At 43.5% G+C, this 18,381-nt stretch overlaps 1 protein-coding gene across 4 annotated transcripts in view; it reads left to right on the top strand.

Moving 5' to 3' along the window:
• Positions 1 to 18,381, top strand: part of ANO1 (anoctamin 1) — a 375,121-nt gene that overhangs the window by 192,923 nt on the left and 163,817 nt on the right. For all 4 annotated transcript variants that reach the window (XM_082270065.1, XM_082270063.1, XM_082270064.1 and 1 more), the window contains one exon: positions 11,152 to 11,484. In XM_082270065.1, the coding sequence (XP_082126191.1) occupies positions 11,152 to 11,484 (333 nt within the window). The remainder of the gene's footprint in view (positions 1 to 11,151; positions 11,485 to 18,381) is intronic.

Here is an 18,381-nt window from a genome sequence, read left to right as displayed (position 1 = left end):
GTTACAACGATTCTCTGACCAATCAGTGGCTAGTAGTGACGAACAATCAAGGCTGCATGCAAAGTATTGTGGGATATGGTATAGGTACGGCCCGCTTGGAACCCCAACCGATATGGTACTGTTTAGAGAGCCGTACCATGTAGTGGAAAAAGCACCGCTGTACCGAACCGTTCTTACACGTACCATGCGGTACCATGCAGTGGAAAAGCGCCAAACCGAGCCTTACCATGCAGAGGAAAAGCACCATAAGTGTTCTATTACAGAGGGGATAGGAATTATTTTATAGTAGTGGCTTAACCACTTCAAAGGAAATGGGAACTACCAATCCTGAAAATCTCTGGTTTCAATATTTTGAGTTCCCTATGAGTTTGTGTGTGGGGGTGGTGTCCCTTCCCTCTGCTTAGGTCTCAAATTACACTCAGCTCTCCTCTGAGCTGAGCAGTGTGTGACTTAAGATCCCCACTTCCTGAAGCTCCAAAGTGTTTTGTAAATTATAGATTTTAAATGGATGTAGAGAAGAGAGGGATGCAGATAAACAGGAGAACTTATGTAGGAGGATTTGTTTTAATCTTTGTTTAACCTGGGGCCAGTCACTTCACTGGGATATGTGAGGGTTCACCATCACTTTTAAAGTATTGAAACAAGAGAATCAGCATGATGGTCAATCAACTAGTATTTTGTAGGAGTCAGCAATAGCTACCTATATTTCGCTTATGACAGGTTTCTTGTAAATTGGGGTCACATTCAAGAAGGTGAAAGCAGTGTACCATCATTGCAGGTTTATGTTTATATGGTACAGTAACCTACCTAGAATCTTTATGTAGCACTGCCCCCTAGAGGACTGCTGAGAATTACACTTTCTGGATTCCCCTGGGTTACCCTTAGCAACTGACAGCAGATAAACTGCAATGAAAGTCCTTGGCTCAGTCAATAATCAGTCCAGGGGATGTTGTTTGTGGTTTTATTGAGAACTTGGATAGGAGAAGGGATGAGTGAGATACTCTAACTATTAACTATTCACAGTCTTGAGGACAGCTAACTGTAGAATGCGGCAAGGCCGCTGCTTCACCTTGCCACTAAATGAAGATACTTTAAACGTTCCTGTGTAAATATTCTCTTCAGGATTCTGAATCCGGCACCCCCTTTACTATCACTGCCTGTGTGCTGACACCCATCTGCTGACTCTAGCCTCTGGAGTGGTCCCCTTCCTGACCAAAGACCCCCTGCCTCATGTGCTCTTGACTTTTATACCCTATTCCAGGATACACCTCTCTGTGCCAAGCCACTGGGACAGTTACAAAAGCCTGTGCATCATTGGCCAGGTTTCCTCCACTGTCCAATGAACCTCCTCATTGGATACAGTGGGGACACTCGCTCAGCCCACACAAATCGCACACTGAGCAGGCCTAACTACTGATCAGGCTCCCCTGATAAGCAGACAGAGCAAACTATTTTCCCTGCCTAGCACCTATCTAGCAGGGTGCTACATTTTGATTTTATATATGTATGTATGTATGTATGTATGTATGTATGTATATATATATATGTGTGTGTGTGTGTTCAACTAACTTGTTTCTTGAATATTCCAGTGAGGTGCCCAATGCTTCAATAAGAGTATTCATCATACACTTCTGTAACTCAAGGAAGACTGAGGAAAGAATTGCTTCCATGAGCAATGGTGCCTAGATTTAGAACAGATGTATTTAAACATCTACTGTCTAAAAACATAACTATATTATCAAAAGTATTGGGACACCTGCCTTTACACACACACACACACACACACACACACACACACACAAACTTTAATGGCATCCAAGTCTTAGTCCGTAGGGTTCAATATTGAGTTGGCCCACCCTTTACAGCTATAACAGCTTCAACTCTTCTGGAAAGGCTGTCCACAAAAAGTTTACGAGTGTGTCTATGGGAATGTTTGACCATTCTTCCAGAAGTATATTTTTGAGGTCAGGTACTGATGTGATGTGGCTCGAAGTCTCCGCTCTAATTCATCCGAAAGGTGTTCTACCAGGTTGAGGTCAGGACTCTACCCCAAACTCTCTCATCCATGTCTTTATGGACCTTGCTTTGTGCACTGGTGTGCAGTCATTTTGGGAACAGGAAGGGGCCATCCCCAAACTGCTCCCACAAAGTTGGGAGCATGAAATTGTCCAAAATGCCTTGGTATGCTGACGCCTTAAGAGTTCCCTTCACTGGAACTAAGGGGCCAAGCCCAACCCCTGAAAAACAACCCCACACCATTACCCCCCCCCCCCCCCCCCCACATCCACAAAATTATTTGGATAAGTGCACAAAGCAAGGTCCACAAAGACATGAATGAGTGATTTTGTGGTGGAGGAACATTAGGGCCCGAATTGACAAATGCGCTTCTGGAAGAATGGTCAAACATTCCCATAGACACACTCCTAAACCTTGTGGACAGCCTTCCCAGAAGAGTCTAAGCTGTTATAGCTGCAAAGGGTGGGCCAACCCAATATTGAACCCTACAGACTAAGACTGGGATGCATTTAAAGTTCATGTATGTATGAAGGCAGGTGTACTAATACTTTTGACAATATAGTGTACATGCACACCCCAGGAGATGACACATTTTAACTGGGTTATGCTTGCTTCATTTGCCCTTGCAGTAACATGTTTTTATAACTAGTAAATTTTATTTTGAAATGTTACATAAGGCTGGAACAATCCCTGTTGTGATGATCAACTGTTTCCAGGATCTTCTGGGAGTTGGCCATAGACGGTACCTGCTCATACAGGTTCTTAGAAGGCAGTCTATTGGCACTTTTCCACTGCAAGTACCGGCTCGGCTCCACTCGGCACTGCTTGGCCCAGCTCTGCTCAGTTTGCTTTTCCACTGCGTGGTACGTGGTACGAGTTGGCACCTTTCAGCACTGTATAGGCTCTACTTGGCTCAGTTTGCTTTTCCACTGTTGTAGTACTTAGTACTAAGTGGGTGGGATTACAACGATTCTCTGACCAATCAGTGGCTAGTAGTGACAAACAATCAATGCTGCATGCAAAGGATTGTGGGATATGGTATCGGTACGGCCTGCTTGGAACCCCAACCGAGGTGGTACTGTTTAAGTGAGCTGTACCAATGCCGTACAATGTAGTGGAAAATCGCTGCTGTACCAAACCGTACCGAACTGTTCTAACCCATACCATGCAGTGGAAAAGAGCCAAACCGATCCGTACCATGCAGTGGAAAAGCGCCTTATGTTTTATATTGGAGATCAGTGGTTTATCGCATACAAATATTTTTAAAACCCTGTTGGCTCAATTGAATGTTTTCAATAACATACACACACTTACTGATTTAATACAGAAGTGTGTACAACAACCTTACTGCTGCTAAAAATCTGGCCATGGATGGATAGTATTTCTAAAGAAAATTCATACAAAAATGATAATGTTTTGATTTTGGAATGAATGGACTTTACCAAATGAAAATCGCATACACTGTTAAGCTGGCCATACATGGAACAAATTTATTTTTGCAGGAAAATAATTTACTCAATTGCCCCATCAGCGCCGACAGTGTTAACAAGGGAAAACCCTCTTATCAAGTTATTGTATTCTACTGGCGAGGGGGAGAGAGAGAAGACAGTGATTATTGCTAGCGGCTATATCAGCCACTAGCAATAATTGCATGTAAGATCCAGCGATCGATCAATAAACTTGGTACATTCAGCCTGCCCATACATAGTTTGAATCTCGGCCGCTTCAGCAGGAACCGTCTATGGCCGGTTTTAGAAATTTAATTTGTATGAGAAATTTCCATCCTGCTTTTTTAAATTTTCTCATCACTGCGGTCGAAATTGACTGTTGATTTGACCCACGACGAATAATTATAAAAATGAACAAACTTTCTTAGAACATTCTTTTCCTATGACTTTTTGTTAAAAAATGCATCTATGGGCAGCTTAAGAACTCAAGTCTGTTAAACTCTTTTGAAAGTCTCATGAAGACCAGAAAGTGGGGGGTGTCATGGCGCTCTTCTAATATCCCAAGGTGGTACAAGAAATGTGGGTGGATGGGAGGGGGGGGGGTTATGGGGCTGCGTGGGGGGGAACAAAGTTTGGTACTGTAGGGAAGCTATAGTCCGCGGCAGCCGGCTGAAGCGTGGAGAAGCCCTGAGAGATGCAAGAAAGGAGAGAGCGGCGCCAGCTTAGTATAGTACAAGTTTATTTAACACTGTTAAAATTGGTGACTCACTGTCCGAGGTTGGGTGAGACCGGTACACAAAGACTGTTAGGGTCATCCATCTTCCTCTTCCAGGATAGTGGTCATAGGAGAAGGTGGTGAGGTTCCAGAGGTATAGCCGAGCCGCTGTGGGGCTGCTAGTTGTCACTGGCCGCGGCGGAGCATGCACAACAGGGCTCCGGCTGCCGACTTCTGATCCCTGATGACATCACTTCCTGGCAGGAGAAAAATAGGGGTTGCACGCGTTCAGAGCATCCGTGCTCCTTCGTCAGGCGATGGGAGTGTCTCAGGTGGGGCAGGGAATTTATACCCTGTTGCCGGACTAATTGCAAAGACATCTGTCTGTGGGGGGGCGGAGCCAAAAGACTCTAAGAAAGTCATCTCAGTAAAAACACAATTGGGGATACATGTCTCTAGGAAATCCATAAAAGTACATAAACATACATAAAAATACATGATGGTATTATGGCATTATGTTTATTTTTATTTTTATGTTTATTTAATTTTATGTTTTTTTTTTTTATCTTTATATATAATTTTTTTTTTTTTATTTTTTTTTTTTTTTATCTTTACATTTATTTCTATTTTTATTTTTTCCCTCCAATACCGTTTTTTCATGTAGATGTATACACACATTACCGATCTATTTTCCCCATGGCCATGTCAGTATTGTTTTTATGGGATTTATTCTTATAAGTCCTCTTTTATGTAATACCATCATGTATTTTTATGTATGTTTATGTACTTTTATGGATTTCCTAGAGACATGTATCCCCAATTGTGTTTTTACTGAGATGACTTTCTTAGAGTCTTTTGGCTCCGCCCCCCCACAGACAGATGTCTTTGCAATTAGTCCGGCAACAGGGTATAAATTCCCTGCCCCACCTGAGACACTCCCATCGCCTGACGAAGGAGCACGGATGCTCTGAACGCGTGCAACCCCTATTTTTCTCCTGCCAGGAAGTGATGTCATCAGGGATCAGAAGTCGGCAGCCGGAGCCCTGTTGTGCATGCTCCGCCGCGGCCAGTGACAACTAGCAGCCCCACAGCGGCACGGCTATACCTCTGGAACCTCACCACCTTCTCCTATGACCACTATCCTGGAAGAGGAAGATGGATGACCCTAACAGTCTTTGTGTACCGGTCTCACCCAACCTCGGACAGTGAGTCACCAATTTTAACAGTGTTAAATAAACTTGTACTATACTAAGCTGGCGCCGCTCTCTCCTTTCTTGCATCATGAAGACCAGAGAAGCACTAGACCCAATCCAGTTTGTGAGCTCAACTCTACTATTGATTTGTGATTTCCAAAAACTATGACATTAAGACCTTCTGAATGCTGATTTAGACCGTTCATGTTGACATTACTGAAGACATGTGTAAGGTGCCCTTGCTTGGCTTTGTATTAGCTGTGACGAGGAAGTCCAGAAGGGCAGTCTTAAGCCTCGTACACACGCGTCGAAAATGGGCAGGGAATTTTCGTCCAACGACCGATCTGCCGATTTTCGGCTTGTTAGTATGATGCTTCCGACAACCGACTCCGACTTTTCGGCTGAAAAAAATCTGGTGAGCAGGCTATAAAATTTTTGTCCGCCGTCAAAACACGTCCGATTTTCGTGCAGTCAGTACAGATTTCGACAGGGAAAAATCTAATGAGCAAGTCTGGGCATGCTCAGAGAAGAAAGAACACAAAGAAAGCAAACCAACACATGACATCACTTCTGAAGTAGAATTTTGTCAGGCGAGAAAATTCGTGTGCAATCTAGGCACATTCCAACCAACAAAACACCACTCTGTACAAAAGACGGACGATCGGTCGGCCGATAATCGTTGCGTGTGTACGAGGCTTAACTGCTGATTTACTCCGGTTGGTTAGAAGGCATCCACCAGAGACTATTAAACCTTTCTTGTGTTTGTTTTCACAGCATGTATTCTCGTAGTAGCGGTATTTGTTTTGTTATGTATGAATCAGGGACTACAAACCATTGTATGAAATGTTATGAATATATCACATGTAACTATATATATCGTATGTAACTGTAATGTCTGCCTTCTTTTTGTTAAGCGCTGCGCAAACTTTTGGCGCTATATGAATCCTGTATAATAATAATAATCCAGACATGGGTTTATCTGATCTCTGAACGGTTCTCACTCAGGACTTTAATTAACCACTTAAGCCCGGGAAGATTTCACCCCCATTCCGACCAGGGGGTATTTTGCGATTCGGCACTGCGTGACTTTAACGGACAATTGCGCGGTCGTGCGACGCTGTACCTAAACGAATTTGGCGTCCTTTTTTTCCCACAAACAGCTTTCTTTTGGTGGTATTTGATCACCTGTGTGATTTTTTGATCACGCGCTATAAACAAAAAAAGAGCGTCAATTTTGCAAAAATAGCAATATTTTTCACATTTTTTTTTATATGAAATTCCCCAAAAAAAAAATTTAAAAATCAAAATTTTTTTACTTTTTCGGCCAATTTGTTTTATGCTACCTATGTTTGGTAAAAAAAATCGCAAAAAGCGTATTTTGATTGGTTTGCGCAAAAGTTATCGCGTTTACTAACAAAGGGAAAGATTTCTGTCATTTTTGTTGTTTTTTTTTTTTTAACGTGTAATGGCGGCGATCTGCGATTTTTTTTTTTTTTTTTGCGGTACTGCGACATTGGGGCGGACAGATCGGACCCTTGACTGACATTTTTGACACTTTTGGGGTTACCAGTGACATTTCTACAGTAATCAGTGCTATATATATATATATATATATATATATATATATATATATATATATATATATATATATATATATATGCACTGTTACTGTAAAAATACACTGGTAGTGAAGGGGTTAACTTTATTTGGGAGGGAGGGGCTGTGTGTATCCCTAGGGGCGTGCTTTCTACTGTGATTGGCTGGGGCTTGAGCTGTATGGACACTGATCAACGGATCTACATACTAGATCCGAGTGATCAGTATCCTAACAGCAAGGAGAATGACAGGTGGCTTGTTTACACAAGCTGCCTGACATTCTCCCTCTCCCCCGCCGATCGCCGAGTGACCTGCGGACATCGGGTCCGCCGGTCACACGCGCGGGGGGGTCCGTGACCACGCGGGGGCGCGCGCTCGCTCCCTAGACCCTCACAAGCTAGTGACGTAGCCCTACGTCACTTTGCCTGTGAGGGGCTGACTGCCGACGTAGATCGGCGTTAGGCAGTCGGCAAGTGGTTAAGACACCTAAACAATATATACTCAATCCCCAATCCTCCCTCCAGGCTGTCCTGTCTGAATTTCATGTACAGTACATACTTCTTCTTCTTCCCAAGTTCTGTCTATCGCCTGTTTGCAAATTGGCTGGGTCTGTCAGATGCCCTTATCCCTGCATGCCAAGGGTTAGGGTGTCTGGCCACTTGAGAATCAGTGCTGTTTACCGCTCTCTGGAGGGATCGGTTTCCAACGATGAACGTAACCTAGTTCTCTCTGAAGCCCAGGCATTCTTGGACAGCAATAAAACAACTTTTTAGATTTTTAAATACTTTCTAATTGCTGAAATTTATTAATCAGGCAGTAAATACCACAATGCCATTAGTAATTCATTGTGAACACCACTGGCTGGAATTTTTAGACCCAGACTTTGATATTTGTGGCTAAACTGTAAAGTAACAGTCTGTTCAGAGCTACAACTCCCAGCATAGTTCGAAACCAAGGGTATAGTAGAATTGTAATTTTGGAATACTTTCTATTGACTTGACCAGGAAAAAACTGTCCAATGTAATCGCTGCTGAAAGTTTCTTGCTATTTTATGCAGAGTCAAAACTGAATTGCTTATATTTGTAAAGATGCACCTAAAGTTGGTCATGCATTATACAATCTGACTGTACAATCTCCTTTAGGCCCCTTTTAGATGGGGCGGCCTTCGTCCTGCGGATCTGCCTGCTCAGCAGGGACTCTCTCAACCTGCTGTTCTCTATGGGGTAGTCTGATGGAAAAAGACTGCCTGTCCATTGCCATCTGACTGTCATCTGATCCGATCCACCAGACGAATGGGGTACGGATCCCCACTCATCTGTTTTGACCGGATGCCGTCTCCATTGAAAACAATAGGTGGTCCGATCAGGTCTGCCTGGAAAACGGACAGGTAGGACCCGATTGGTCCACTGGTGTGAAAGGGGCTTTAGAATAACCAAAACTATGTAATATGAGGAGAAATCAACAATCCATTCAATTTGTATCAAATCAGACAAGTCCTCTTGCTACATAGTTGATGGTAGATCTAAAGGAGATTGTACAGTCAGATTGTAGTGTGGACCAAAATGAAATCGACTGCATTTTTGCTAGCACAGAGCACAATGGTGTATTACAACGCATTGCAGTATGTTGTGAAAATGCATTGGGGTGCTATTTACAATAAGTGATACAACCGTGCACCAATGCACATAGCGTGTTATTGCAGTATAGTGGTGTAAATGGGGCCCAATAATTTGGTGTCAATTATGGTATAGTTCTTGGTTGCCAAAGGCATTTGGGACAGCTGTAGGTGTGTTTGTGTGTGTGTGTACACTGCATTCATTACAGGAGTTCTTTAAATCTCTGTGCTGCAGATAACATCCCTTCTCTCTCATTTTCATACATCGGCCCAATGTGTCATTAGAGGTTACTCCTGCAGCAATGCCCAGTTTGATGACTAAATCTTCAGAATATAAATGACTGTATGAGTCAATGCCCATGTTCCAACAAGCTTTCTACCGCACAATCTACTGATAAAACTGTAGTTCGTTATGATGGCATATAATAAAGGTGTGGACTGGGTATGCTTTGTGTCAATATGGTTAAATGGATTTGATATTTCTTCCCGTGAATGTTGATTCAGAAGGGTAACTGAATTCCACAGGGTAAAGACCAGCTCCAATGTGTACACAGACCACATTTAAACTTAGCTGAGGTTTGAACCTTTCCCTTCCCTGTTTTGGATGTAGTTGGGCTTTAGGATGCTGTGTGTAATGTACAATATGCCTTTATTTCTATCAAGGTGTCTGTATCCGCTGCTGTATTTCTAGCATATATTAGAAGCCAGCACCCATTGGCACTTTTTATCTTTTAATAAACTTGTTGTAGATCCTAAATGCATATCTTCCAACTTCCTGAGACTGGAAATATGACACAAAAATACCACAAATATGAAACCAAGGGCACACCCCTGCAATGCCCATAATTACACTGAATAGTACAAAATAAAGTTGGTTAAACCCACAAGCATACCTCCCAAGTTCCCAACTGTCCTACATTTGGAGGGCCTGATCCTCCTTAGACTTTGTTCATTCTGTGCTTATCAATGTGTGACCTGTGTGAGGGTTGTGTTTACTTGTACATGGATGCACAGGTGTTCCATGCATCCCCATGCAGGCAGTCCTATAGATGTCAACTGGGATGCAGTTCCTTGGCCTTCATGATGCTGTTTGTTTACTTATGGCGCTTTTCCACTCCATGGAACCGAACGGTTCGGCTCACTTTTGTGGTTTTCCACTGCTGGTACCACATGGTATGGTGTAGGAACGGTTCGGTACGGTATGGCGGCGCTTTTCCACTGCATGGAACCGAACGGTACGGCTCTCAAAAACAGTAGCACCTCGATTGTGGTTCCAAGAGGTACCATATCCCACAATCCTTTTGCATGCAGTCACTACTAGCCACTGATTGGTCAGAGAATCCCACCCACCCCATTGTTATCCCACCTACTTAACTTTAGTACTACTTTAGTGGAAAAGCAAACCATACCGTACCGAACCGTTCCAACACCGTACCATGCGGTACCAGCAGTGGAAAAGCAAACCGGTCCAAGCAGGGCCGAGTAGAGCCGAGCCAGTACTTGCAGTGGAAAAGTGCCATAAGGTTCTCTAACAAAGTGCCGGTTCACACTGTTCCGACTTGTCAGGCGATTTGGTCGCCTAACAAGTAGCGGACCGTGCTGTGCAATTGGAACCGTTCTAATAGGAGCGACTCAAGTCGCTCCGACTTAGAAAAAGGTTCCTGCACCTTTTTTTTTTGCAAAGTCAGAGCGACTTGCATTGACTTCCATTATGTGAAGTCGTTGCAAGCCGCGCCGAAGTCACAGTGCACGGGCGACTGCATTAGTCGCCCGAAGTCGTGTCGCCCTAGTGTGAACCAACACTGAGATTAAATTACACACTTTATTTACTAATTAGGTAACTTCTGAAGGCAATTGGTTCCACTATTTTTTAGTTAGGGGTATCCGAGTAAAGGGGGCTGAACACAAATGCATGGCCACATTTTTCAGATATTTATTTGTAAAAAATGTTGAAAACCATTTATCATTTTCCATCCACTTCCCAATTATGTGCCACTTTGTGTTGGTATATCACATAAAATCCCAATAAAATACATTTACAATATTTAATTGTAACATGACAAAATGTGTAAAATTTCAAGGGGTATGAATACTTTTTCAAGGCATTGTATATCTATGGCTAGAATGTTTTTAATATCACTATTTTTTTTTTTTTACGCCTAATAGTACAGCTTTCCCTGTACTTCTGATCATTACGGATATTGGAGATGTGGCTCGTATACATGGAAGCGCTAGTGTCGTTTATTATAGGACTCTTTCTCCTAGTCCATTCACAGAATACACGCCATACTGTGAAAGGCGAAAAAAATAACACTAGCAATTTGGTGTATAAGAGCCGCAGCTCTACGGTTATCCAGCATAAAGAAAAATTGTTTAATATTCACGGGCAGATCAACAATCTGGCTATGGGATACACCTCAGCAAACGTAACTATTGTTTAAACATCAGAAATGAGAAAAAAAAAAGCATTTCCCTAGAGTTCTGCCTAAATATAGAAAGAAATGACTTGAGTTGACTTGTTATAACACAAAATTATACCCCCTTTTTTTTTTTTTCCCATTTTTGCAGCTACTGAACTCTCTGGGAGTGGATCAGGACTCTGCCTGCAAACATGGTCTATGCTTCAGAGACGGTCAGAGGAAAGTGGATTATATTTTGGCATACACCTATAAGAAGTCTTCCAGTAACCGAACTCCAAGTAAAAAGTCCCACCATAACAACTCGGTGCACTCTTCTCGGGGGACTAGAGATAGCCACCATCTTCCTGGTGGAGGTCCTGACCTAGAATCTCCAGAGACGGAACCCAGAATAGATTATCATGAAGATGACAAGAGATTCCGTAGGGAAGAATATGAGGGAAACCTGATGGAGACTGGTCTGGAGCTAGAGAAAGATGAAGAGGTAAGGCTCTACATGTAGGCAATGCATACAGCGCACAATGAAGACTAAGATGTGCAGGCATGATCAAGTCTTTCTCACCAGGGCCGCTGATAGGGGGGGACCACCAGCCCTCTTGCAGGGGGCCCGAGCACACAGGGGGGCCCACACAGAGAGGGGGATTAGTGATGGACAACAAATACAGAAATCTTCCTCCAGCACCTGAATCTGATCTGTCCCTCTCCCTGCTATCAGCTTTTATCTGTTGAGAAAGAGACAGTTGTCCCTCACTAAGTGCCGGTTCACACTGGGGCGACCTGTGAGGCGACCTGGTTGCCTCACAGGTCGCCGCAGGTCGCCTCCCATAGGGAAGCTGCGGACCCGTTCTAATAGGAGCGACACAAGTCGCTCCGACCTAGAAAAAGGGACCGGAGCTTCTTTGGGGCGACCGCCATAGACTTCAATGTTATGAAGTCCGTGGCGGCTGCTCCGAGGTCGTGGCGCGCTGCTCGCACCGCGATCTCGGAGGTCGCCCCTGCAAGTAGCGTCGCGGTAATGTGAACCGGCGCTAATCCCCCTCCCTTGTGTGGGCCCCCCTACCAGCACTTATCTCTGCTCAGGGGTTTATTTGTAAATTGTAACTTTGTTTCTCTCTCTCTGTCTCTCTGATCACTGAGCTCCAACTGCCCAGCCTGTATAGTTTTCTCATCTTCTTTTTTATTTAACATAGTTTTTTTTATTAGATTTAGCAGGAATTATGCGAGTTATGTTATATTTGTGTCTGCTAATAGTGATTTTGTTGTAATTTTAGCTAAATATATCTTTAATATTTTCTTGGGGGGCTCTGCCAGGTAGTCTGTACGGGGCCCCGCGATTTCTAACAGCAGCCCTGTTTCTCAGACACTGCTTTTGCTGAATATAGTGCTTGATTATTCAACAGATTTCATGTATATGGCAACAGAAGAGACCTACTGGTTGACCACATGTTTAAAATCTTCTTCCTTTTTCTTTTTTTTTCTTTTTTATTTGGTTTAATAACTTTTGTAGGAGTAAAAGGACAATGGTCACTCCTATGTAGCCATAACCTTGGAAGCTCTGCCAAATGTTTTGTGCAAGCTGGTAGGCAGTGATGTTTATGGTGCCTGGTTCAGTGGCTGCATGCATAGGCGTGCGCACAGGGTGTGCCGGGGGTGCCTGGGCACACCCTAATCACCTAGTGCACATTAGCATTATACCTCTGTGTGTGGGTGGGGAGATGAGAAATATCTCACTCTTACCAGCTGAGCCATAAGAGAGTGCTTAAGCACTTCTCTTTTATTGTGCCAGCAGGGAGATGAATGCACTGGGGCCACATATATTTAGACACACACTTGCATATGTGTTTGAGATTTGGGGTGCACACCCTAATGCAATAGGCTGCGCACACCTATGGCTGCATGTCCCACCGCCCTCCTATATCTAGGGTAATTTTATTGAGCTAATGGCTATAAATTACTGATTCATCTTCCTTTTTGTGAGCTTGTCTATCTACTCCCAAAACTCTCTATTCTATCCTCAGATCTTCTATTTTAGCATTAGGTGACACTTTATTTTTCTTGATTTGGAACTTGGTGTAGGCTGAATCAGAGGTATTGTATAGTAGTAGCTGTGGAGCAGTTGAGCTGACTGGTGGAACAATCATTTTAGGGATCTGTGTTTTGTTGTTTTAAGGTTACTATGAAGTCTGTTGCTTCAACTTTTATTAATCATGAGATATCCGGAGGATCTTGAAAAGGTTATGTTCCACCCATTTTATTTTCTCCACTCCCTGCTTCCTAAATATACTGATAAGTGTGTATATCACAGATAAGCCAGCACTCCCAAGGTGTGTCACCCTGTCCAGTGCCAGGTTTCTGGATGGTAAATCTTTGTTTCCCATGACCACAGCATCAAGAAAGCAAAAGAGTAAAAAAAAAAAAAAACACTTGTTCTGTTAGGTGTCAGTAATGCTCCATGTTGTACAAATCCATGAAAAAACATCCAGCAGACTTCCTGTCATTTATACAGAATGTGATGCACACTATGAGAAACCACAGATAGGATTTTGAGCAAAGATGAAACCTGTTCAGCTTCACTGCTAGTGATGACAGTGTCACAAATCTAGCAGGCGGTCTCATTGTCAGAGGTTCAAGGTTTCTCTCCTAGGTAACCTTTTTTTGATTTATATATCTTTTTTTTTTATGAGTTAGCAGATGTGCTGGATGCAGACAGCTTACCTGGAAAGTTGTGTGAAGTCCGTAATCTGTGTTCAAAAATTTCTAGGTATGTCATAATGTACCTTTTCAAGACTGACATGTCAGAGCTGCCATTAATAAATATTTTTGAAGATACATGCTCTGGGGTCATTAGCCTTTAAAGTGTCTGGGCAAAATATAAATGTACTACATTGCAATATGACATAGGATAAGTGTGTTCATCTACGCATACCTTGCATACACATGCATGTTCTGGATCAGCAACTTGGTAATCCGTGAAACATGGATGTTAGGATGCAACTTCAAAAACAAGTTGGCAGTGGTAGTTACCTGTCTTTCCTGGCCGATTTCCTTTAAATCAGGGGGTGGGAAACCTACGGCCCGCGTGCCGTATGCGGCCCCCAAAGCCATCTGATCTGGCCCTGTCATTGGGCTGCCTCCGGAGGGGAAGGGGAGAGGGAGTGCCTCCTGATTACACACAGAGCGGGTTTCTCTGCTTACCCGACGCGGCCGCTTTCATACAAAGTCACGCCTCCTACCTATGATAGACAGCACAGTGGTGACGTCTATCATAGAAGTTGGTCCAGGAGGTGTGACTTCGTATGCGAGCGCCCATGCCGGGTAATTAGAAGAACCCTGCTCTGCATTGATTGGGGAGGCACTCATCACTCTGCATTGATATGGGGGGGCACTCATCACTCTGCATTGATATGGGGGGGCACTCATCACTCTGCATTGATATGGGGGACACTCATCACTCTGCATTGATATGGGGGGGCACTCATCACTCTGCATTGATATGTGGGGGCACTCATCACTCTGCATTGATATGTGGGGGCACTCATCACTCTGCATTGATATGTGGGGGCACTCATCACTGTGCATTAATATGTGGGGGCACTCATCACTCTGCATTAAGGGGGGCACTAATCACTCTGCATTAAGGGGGGCAAACCTGGAAAACCAGTTGCTAGTAACATCAATACCAGCTAACATCACACACCTCACCAAAGAGAAGCAGTTGCAGCCATCACATTAGGGGTCAGTTAATTAAATGTTTGACCAAATATAACAGGCACATTTTTAAGTTGATAATTTTGTACGGCCCCCGAATGATTTTAAAGATACCCAAATGGCCCTTGGCAGAAAAAAGGTTCCCCACCCCTGCTTTAAATGTACAACAGCAGATTTGTGTGCTCCACTTGCTGGTGTTCAGCATACAATTATTGTTGGTTATTTTTAAATCAACAGAAACTAGTGTATGGGAAGGTACAGGGTGGTGCAGCGGCAGTAACTCACACCCAGTCCAGATGCAATAGAAAGAACTTGTATTGTAGTCAAAATATAACGGTTCAAAACAAGCCCAGCAGAAGGCAGCCAGACCAGAAACATTTACAGATGCACAGCAGATTGTAACAGAGCAGATCTCAGCTGAACTAACAGTGTGTCTTGAGGGGCCGAATGCAGCCTGGCCAGTCCATGCCCAAGTGGCGAGGTTTCCAGCAGAAGTGGTCGATCCCTTGACTTTCCCTACTTAACCTGACCCTTTCCCTGCCTCTATTACTTTCCCTGATAAACAAGTAACCTGTCTCTACACTACCCACCTGCTAAAAACACTCTTAATTCAGGAGCCAGGGTCCTCAATAGACTTTTCTTGACCCAAGATGGCTGCCAGTCACATGGGCTGTCAGCATCCAACTGGATCGCTGCTCCAGTGACCCAGGAAACCATAGAGTAATCATGTTCCTCTTGACTTCCTCCCCCCCTCTGCACTGCTGCTGCAGTTGAGCACCACCTGCAGTGGAGAAAATAGACTGCACCTACATACAAGCGATTAGTTCATCCCCGTGTGTGATTTGGGGCTGTGATTATATTTATAAATTGTGAGGAAAAAATCATAAATTACTGAGTCCCTGTCTGTAACTTTTCTCAGTTATCCACACCAATGCATAGCTAGTAGTAGTCGCGTTTTTCTGGACATATTCTATCATGTTAAAGATGTGTTTCAAAATCCATCTACGTCGCTTCCTCGGTTAAAATGTGTTAGGAACCCACATTAGAGCTGAAAGCCTCGAATGTCTTTTAACATGACAGAACAGATCCAGTTGAATGTGAGTGACTACTACAAGTTTATCTCCGTCTGTGACTCTAATTCTTTCTAAGACACCAATCGTTTTGTCAACTCCCTTTGATGCCTTTTCTCCTGGCAGCAGAGTTTTGGCAAAAAAACGCTTGGTGCTTGTAAACACATTTAGGTGCAACAAGCTCTTGGGCATTCATTCATTTCATTGGCCAGAGTAATAGTTTATTTTGGCCATTGAAATGCATTCAGGCAGGAGGGGTAAATGCACCTTTTAGTGCACAGTTATACATGTCAAGCATCTTTTCTGCCAAAACGCCGCTGCTCCTAGACACGCTGGCTGTGGGGACTTTTTTCTGCCTCTAAAGCAGGGTACACACGTGCGAACGATCGTCCTATTTTCCCCGTTTCACAGCAAGTCGGAACCGATGAACGAAAATTCGTAAAAAAATTCTCGTACAACAAAGGCTTTTTTGTTGTTTCTGATCATGCGCAGTCTTTTCAGATTTTTCTTGTACAAAAATTGTCCAAAAACAGTACACATTAAATGAAAATCGTTCATTTTATTCCATTTGAGAAAAATTTTGGCGTTTTGTCCCTTCAAGAATTTTCGTACGAAAATTCGGAATCGGCTGTGAAAAGTTGTGTACAATTGTACGAAAATTCTTTGGACTAAAATGTTCGCCCGTTTTTCTTAGTGTGTACGAGCCTTTATGCATAGGCATATAAGCTAACACGCAGGGGCATTAAAATTCAGAAAAAAAAATGCCAGACGTCCCTAACACACATTAAAAGTGTCCATAGTGTGTGAGGCTTTACGGAGAAAGATGGCAGCCACTCAATTCAAACTTATGAGGATAGGCAACCAAAAAAAAACCCGCACCACACAAACTTGCAGCTCTCAGCCCTTCATTTAGGCAAAGTGGACTTTTCTAGCTAGCTTCTAGTTTCAACGTTTTTATTTGTAGGACAATTTCATGGGTCAGATGGTGAATGCACCGACAAGAAACAATGCGGTACTTGACCTACTGATTACCAACAATACAGACCTGCTCACAGATATAGAAATACGGGGCAACTTAAGAAACAGTGACCATAGGTCAATTCGTTTCAGTATTAATCCTAGTAATAGGAAACACAAGGGTAACCTAAGGACACTGAATTTCAAAAGAGCCAATTTCCCAAAACTGCACTCGCTGCTAGAAAATGGGATAGAACCCTGGGAACAAAGAACACGGAGGAAAAATGGGAGTGCTTCAAGAGCATACTAAACAAAGGGATTGGCCAGTGCATTCCAAAGGGAAATAAATTTAAAAGAGCAAAACTAAACCCTGGGTGGCTAAACTCCAACCTAAAAATGCATATTAATGCTAAAGAAAAGGCCTTCAAAAAATACAAGGCTGAGGGGTCATTGGCAGCATTCAAGCATTACAAAGAGTGTAATAAGAAATGTAAAGACGAAATCAAGGCAGCTAAAATAGAACACGAGCGACATATAGCAGAAGAGAGTAAAAAGAACCCCAAAAAATGTAAGTATATAAACAGTAAGAAAGCAAGACCAGAACACATTGGCCCCATAAAAGATGACAAAGGAAATATGGCCACAGAGGACAGAATATTTAAAAAAGGGAAGAGCTATATCCCGGGTAACTATAGGCCGGTCAGCCTAACATCAGTAGTCTGCAAGATTTTGGAGGGGATGTTAAGGGACCACATACAAGACTATAGTAATGAAAATGGTATTAGTAGTAGTAATCAGCATGGATTCATGAAAAATCGTTTTTGCCAAACCAATCTATTAACCTTCTATGATGAAGTGAGCTGCCACCTAGATAAAGGTAAGCCTGTGGATGTGGTGTACCTGGACTTCGCAAAGGCCTTTGACACCGTTCCCCACAAACGCTTACTGTTCAAACTAAGGAAGGTAGGTATGGACCATAAGGTGAGTACCTGGATAGAGAACTGGCTCCAGGGGAGAGTCCAGAGGGTGGTGATTAATGGGGAGTACTCGGATTGGGCGCGTGTGGAAAGTGGGGTCCCCCAGGGTTCTGTCCTGGGACCAATCCTGTTTAATTTATTCATAAATGATCTAAAGGAGGGGATATCTAGTACAATCTCAGTATTTGCTGATGATACTAAACTAAGCATGCCAATATCTTCTGGGCAGGATGTGGAAACCTTACAAGTGGACCTGAACAAAATAATGGGGTGGGCAACTACATGGCAGATGAGGTTTAATGTTGAAAAATGTAAAGTAATGCACTTGGGTGCCAGAAACCAGAAAGCAAGCTACTCACTAGGGGGGGGACCTAGATGGAGCTGCTGCTGCAAGCAGTGGAATGTGGTAGCTGGGATGACTAGTCAGCCTCAGGACAGGAAGCAACACAAGTTAATCGATGGAGGCAAGGGCCAGACGTGATGAAACCCATTACACAGAGAGGCCCCAAACCTCCTCTTCCGGGATCCCCTACTGGCGTTCTGGGGTCTTTCTTTTTTTCAGTGCGCCACCATGGGACGCTGCTTCTCATGGGGGCACCCCTATGGGATCGCTCTGTAGATGTGCACAGTGTGGGTCAGCCCCACCTCCCCACTCCCTCCTCATGATTG

The sequence above is a fragment of the Pelophylax lessonae genome (assembly GCF_965119305.1).
Source record: "Pelophylax lessonae genome assembly, chromosome: 10".
Classification (NCBI taxonomy): Eukaryota; Metazoa; Chordata; class Amphibia; order Anura; family Ranidae; genus Pelophylax; species Pelophylax lessonae.
The sequence above is the reverse complement of the archived record's forward strand: the minus strand, read 5'-3'. Positions and strand labels throughout refer to the sequence as shown.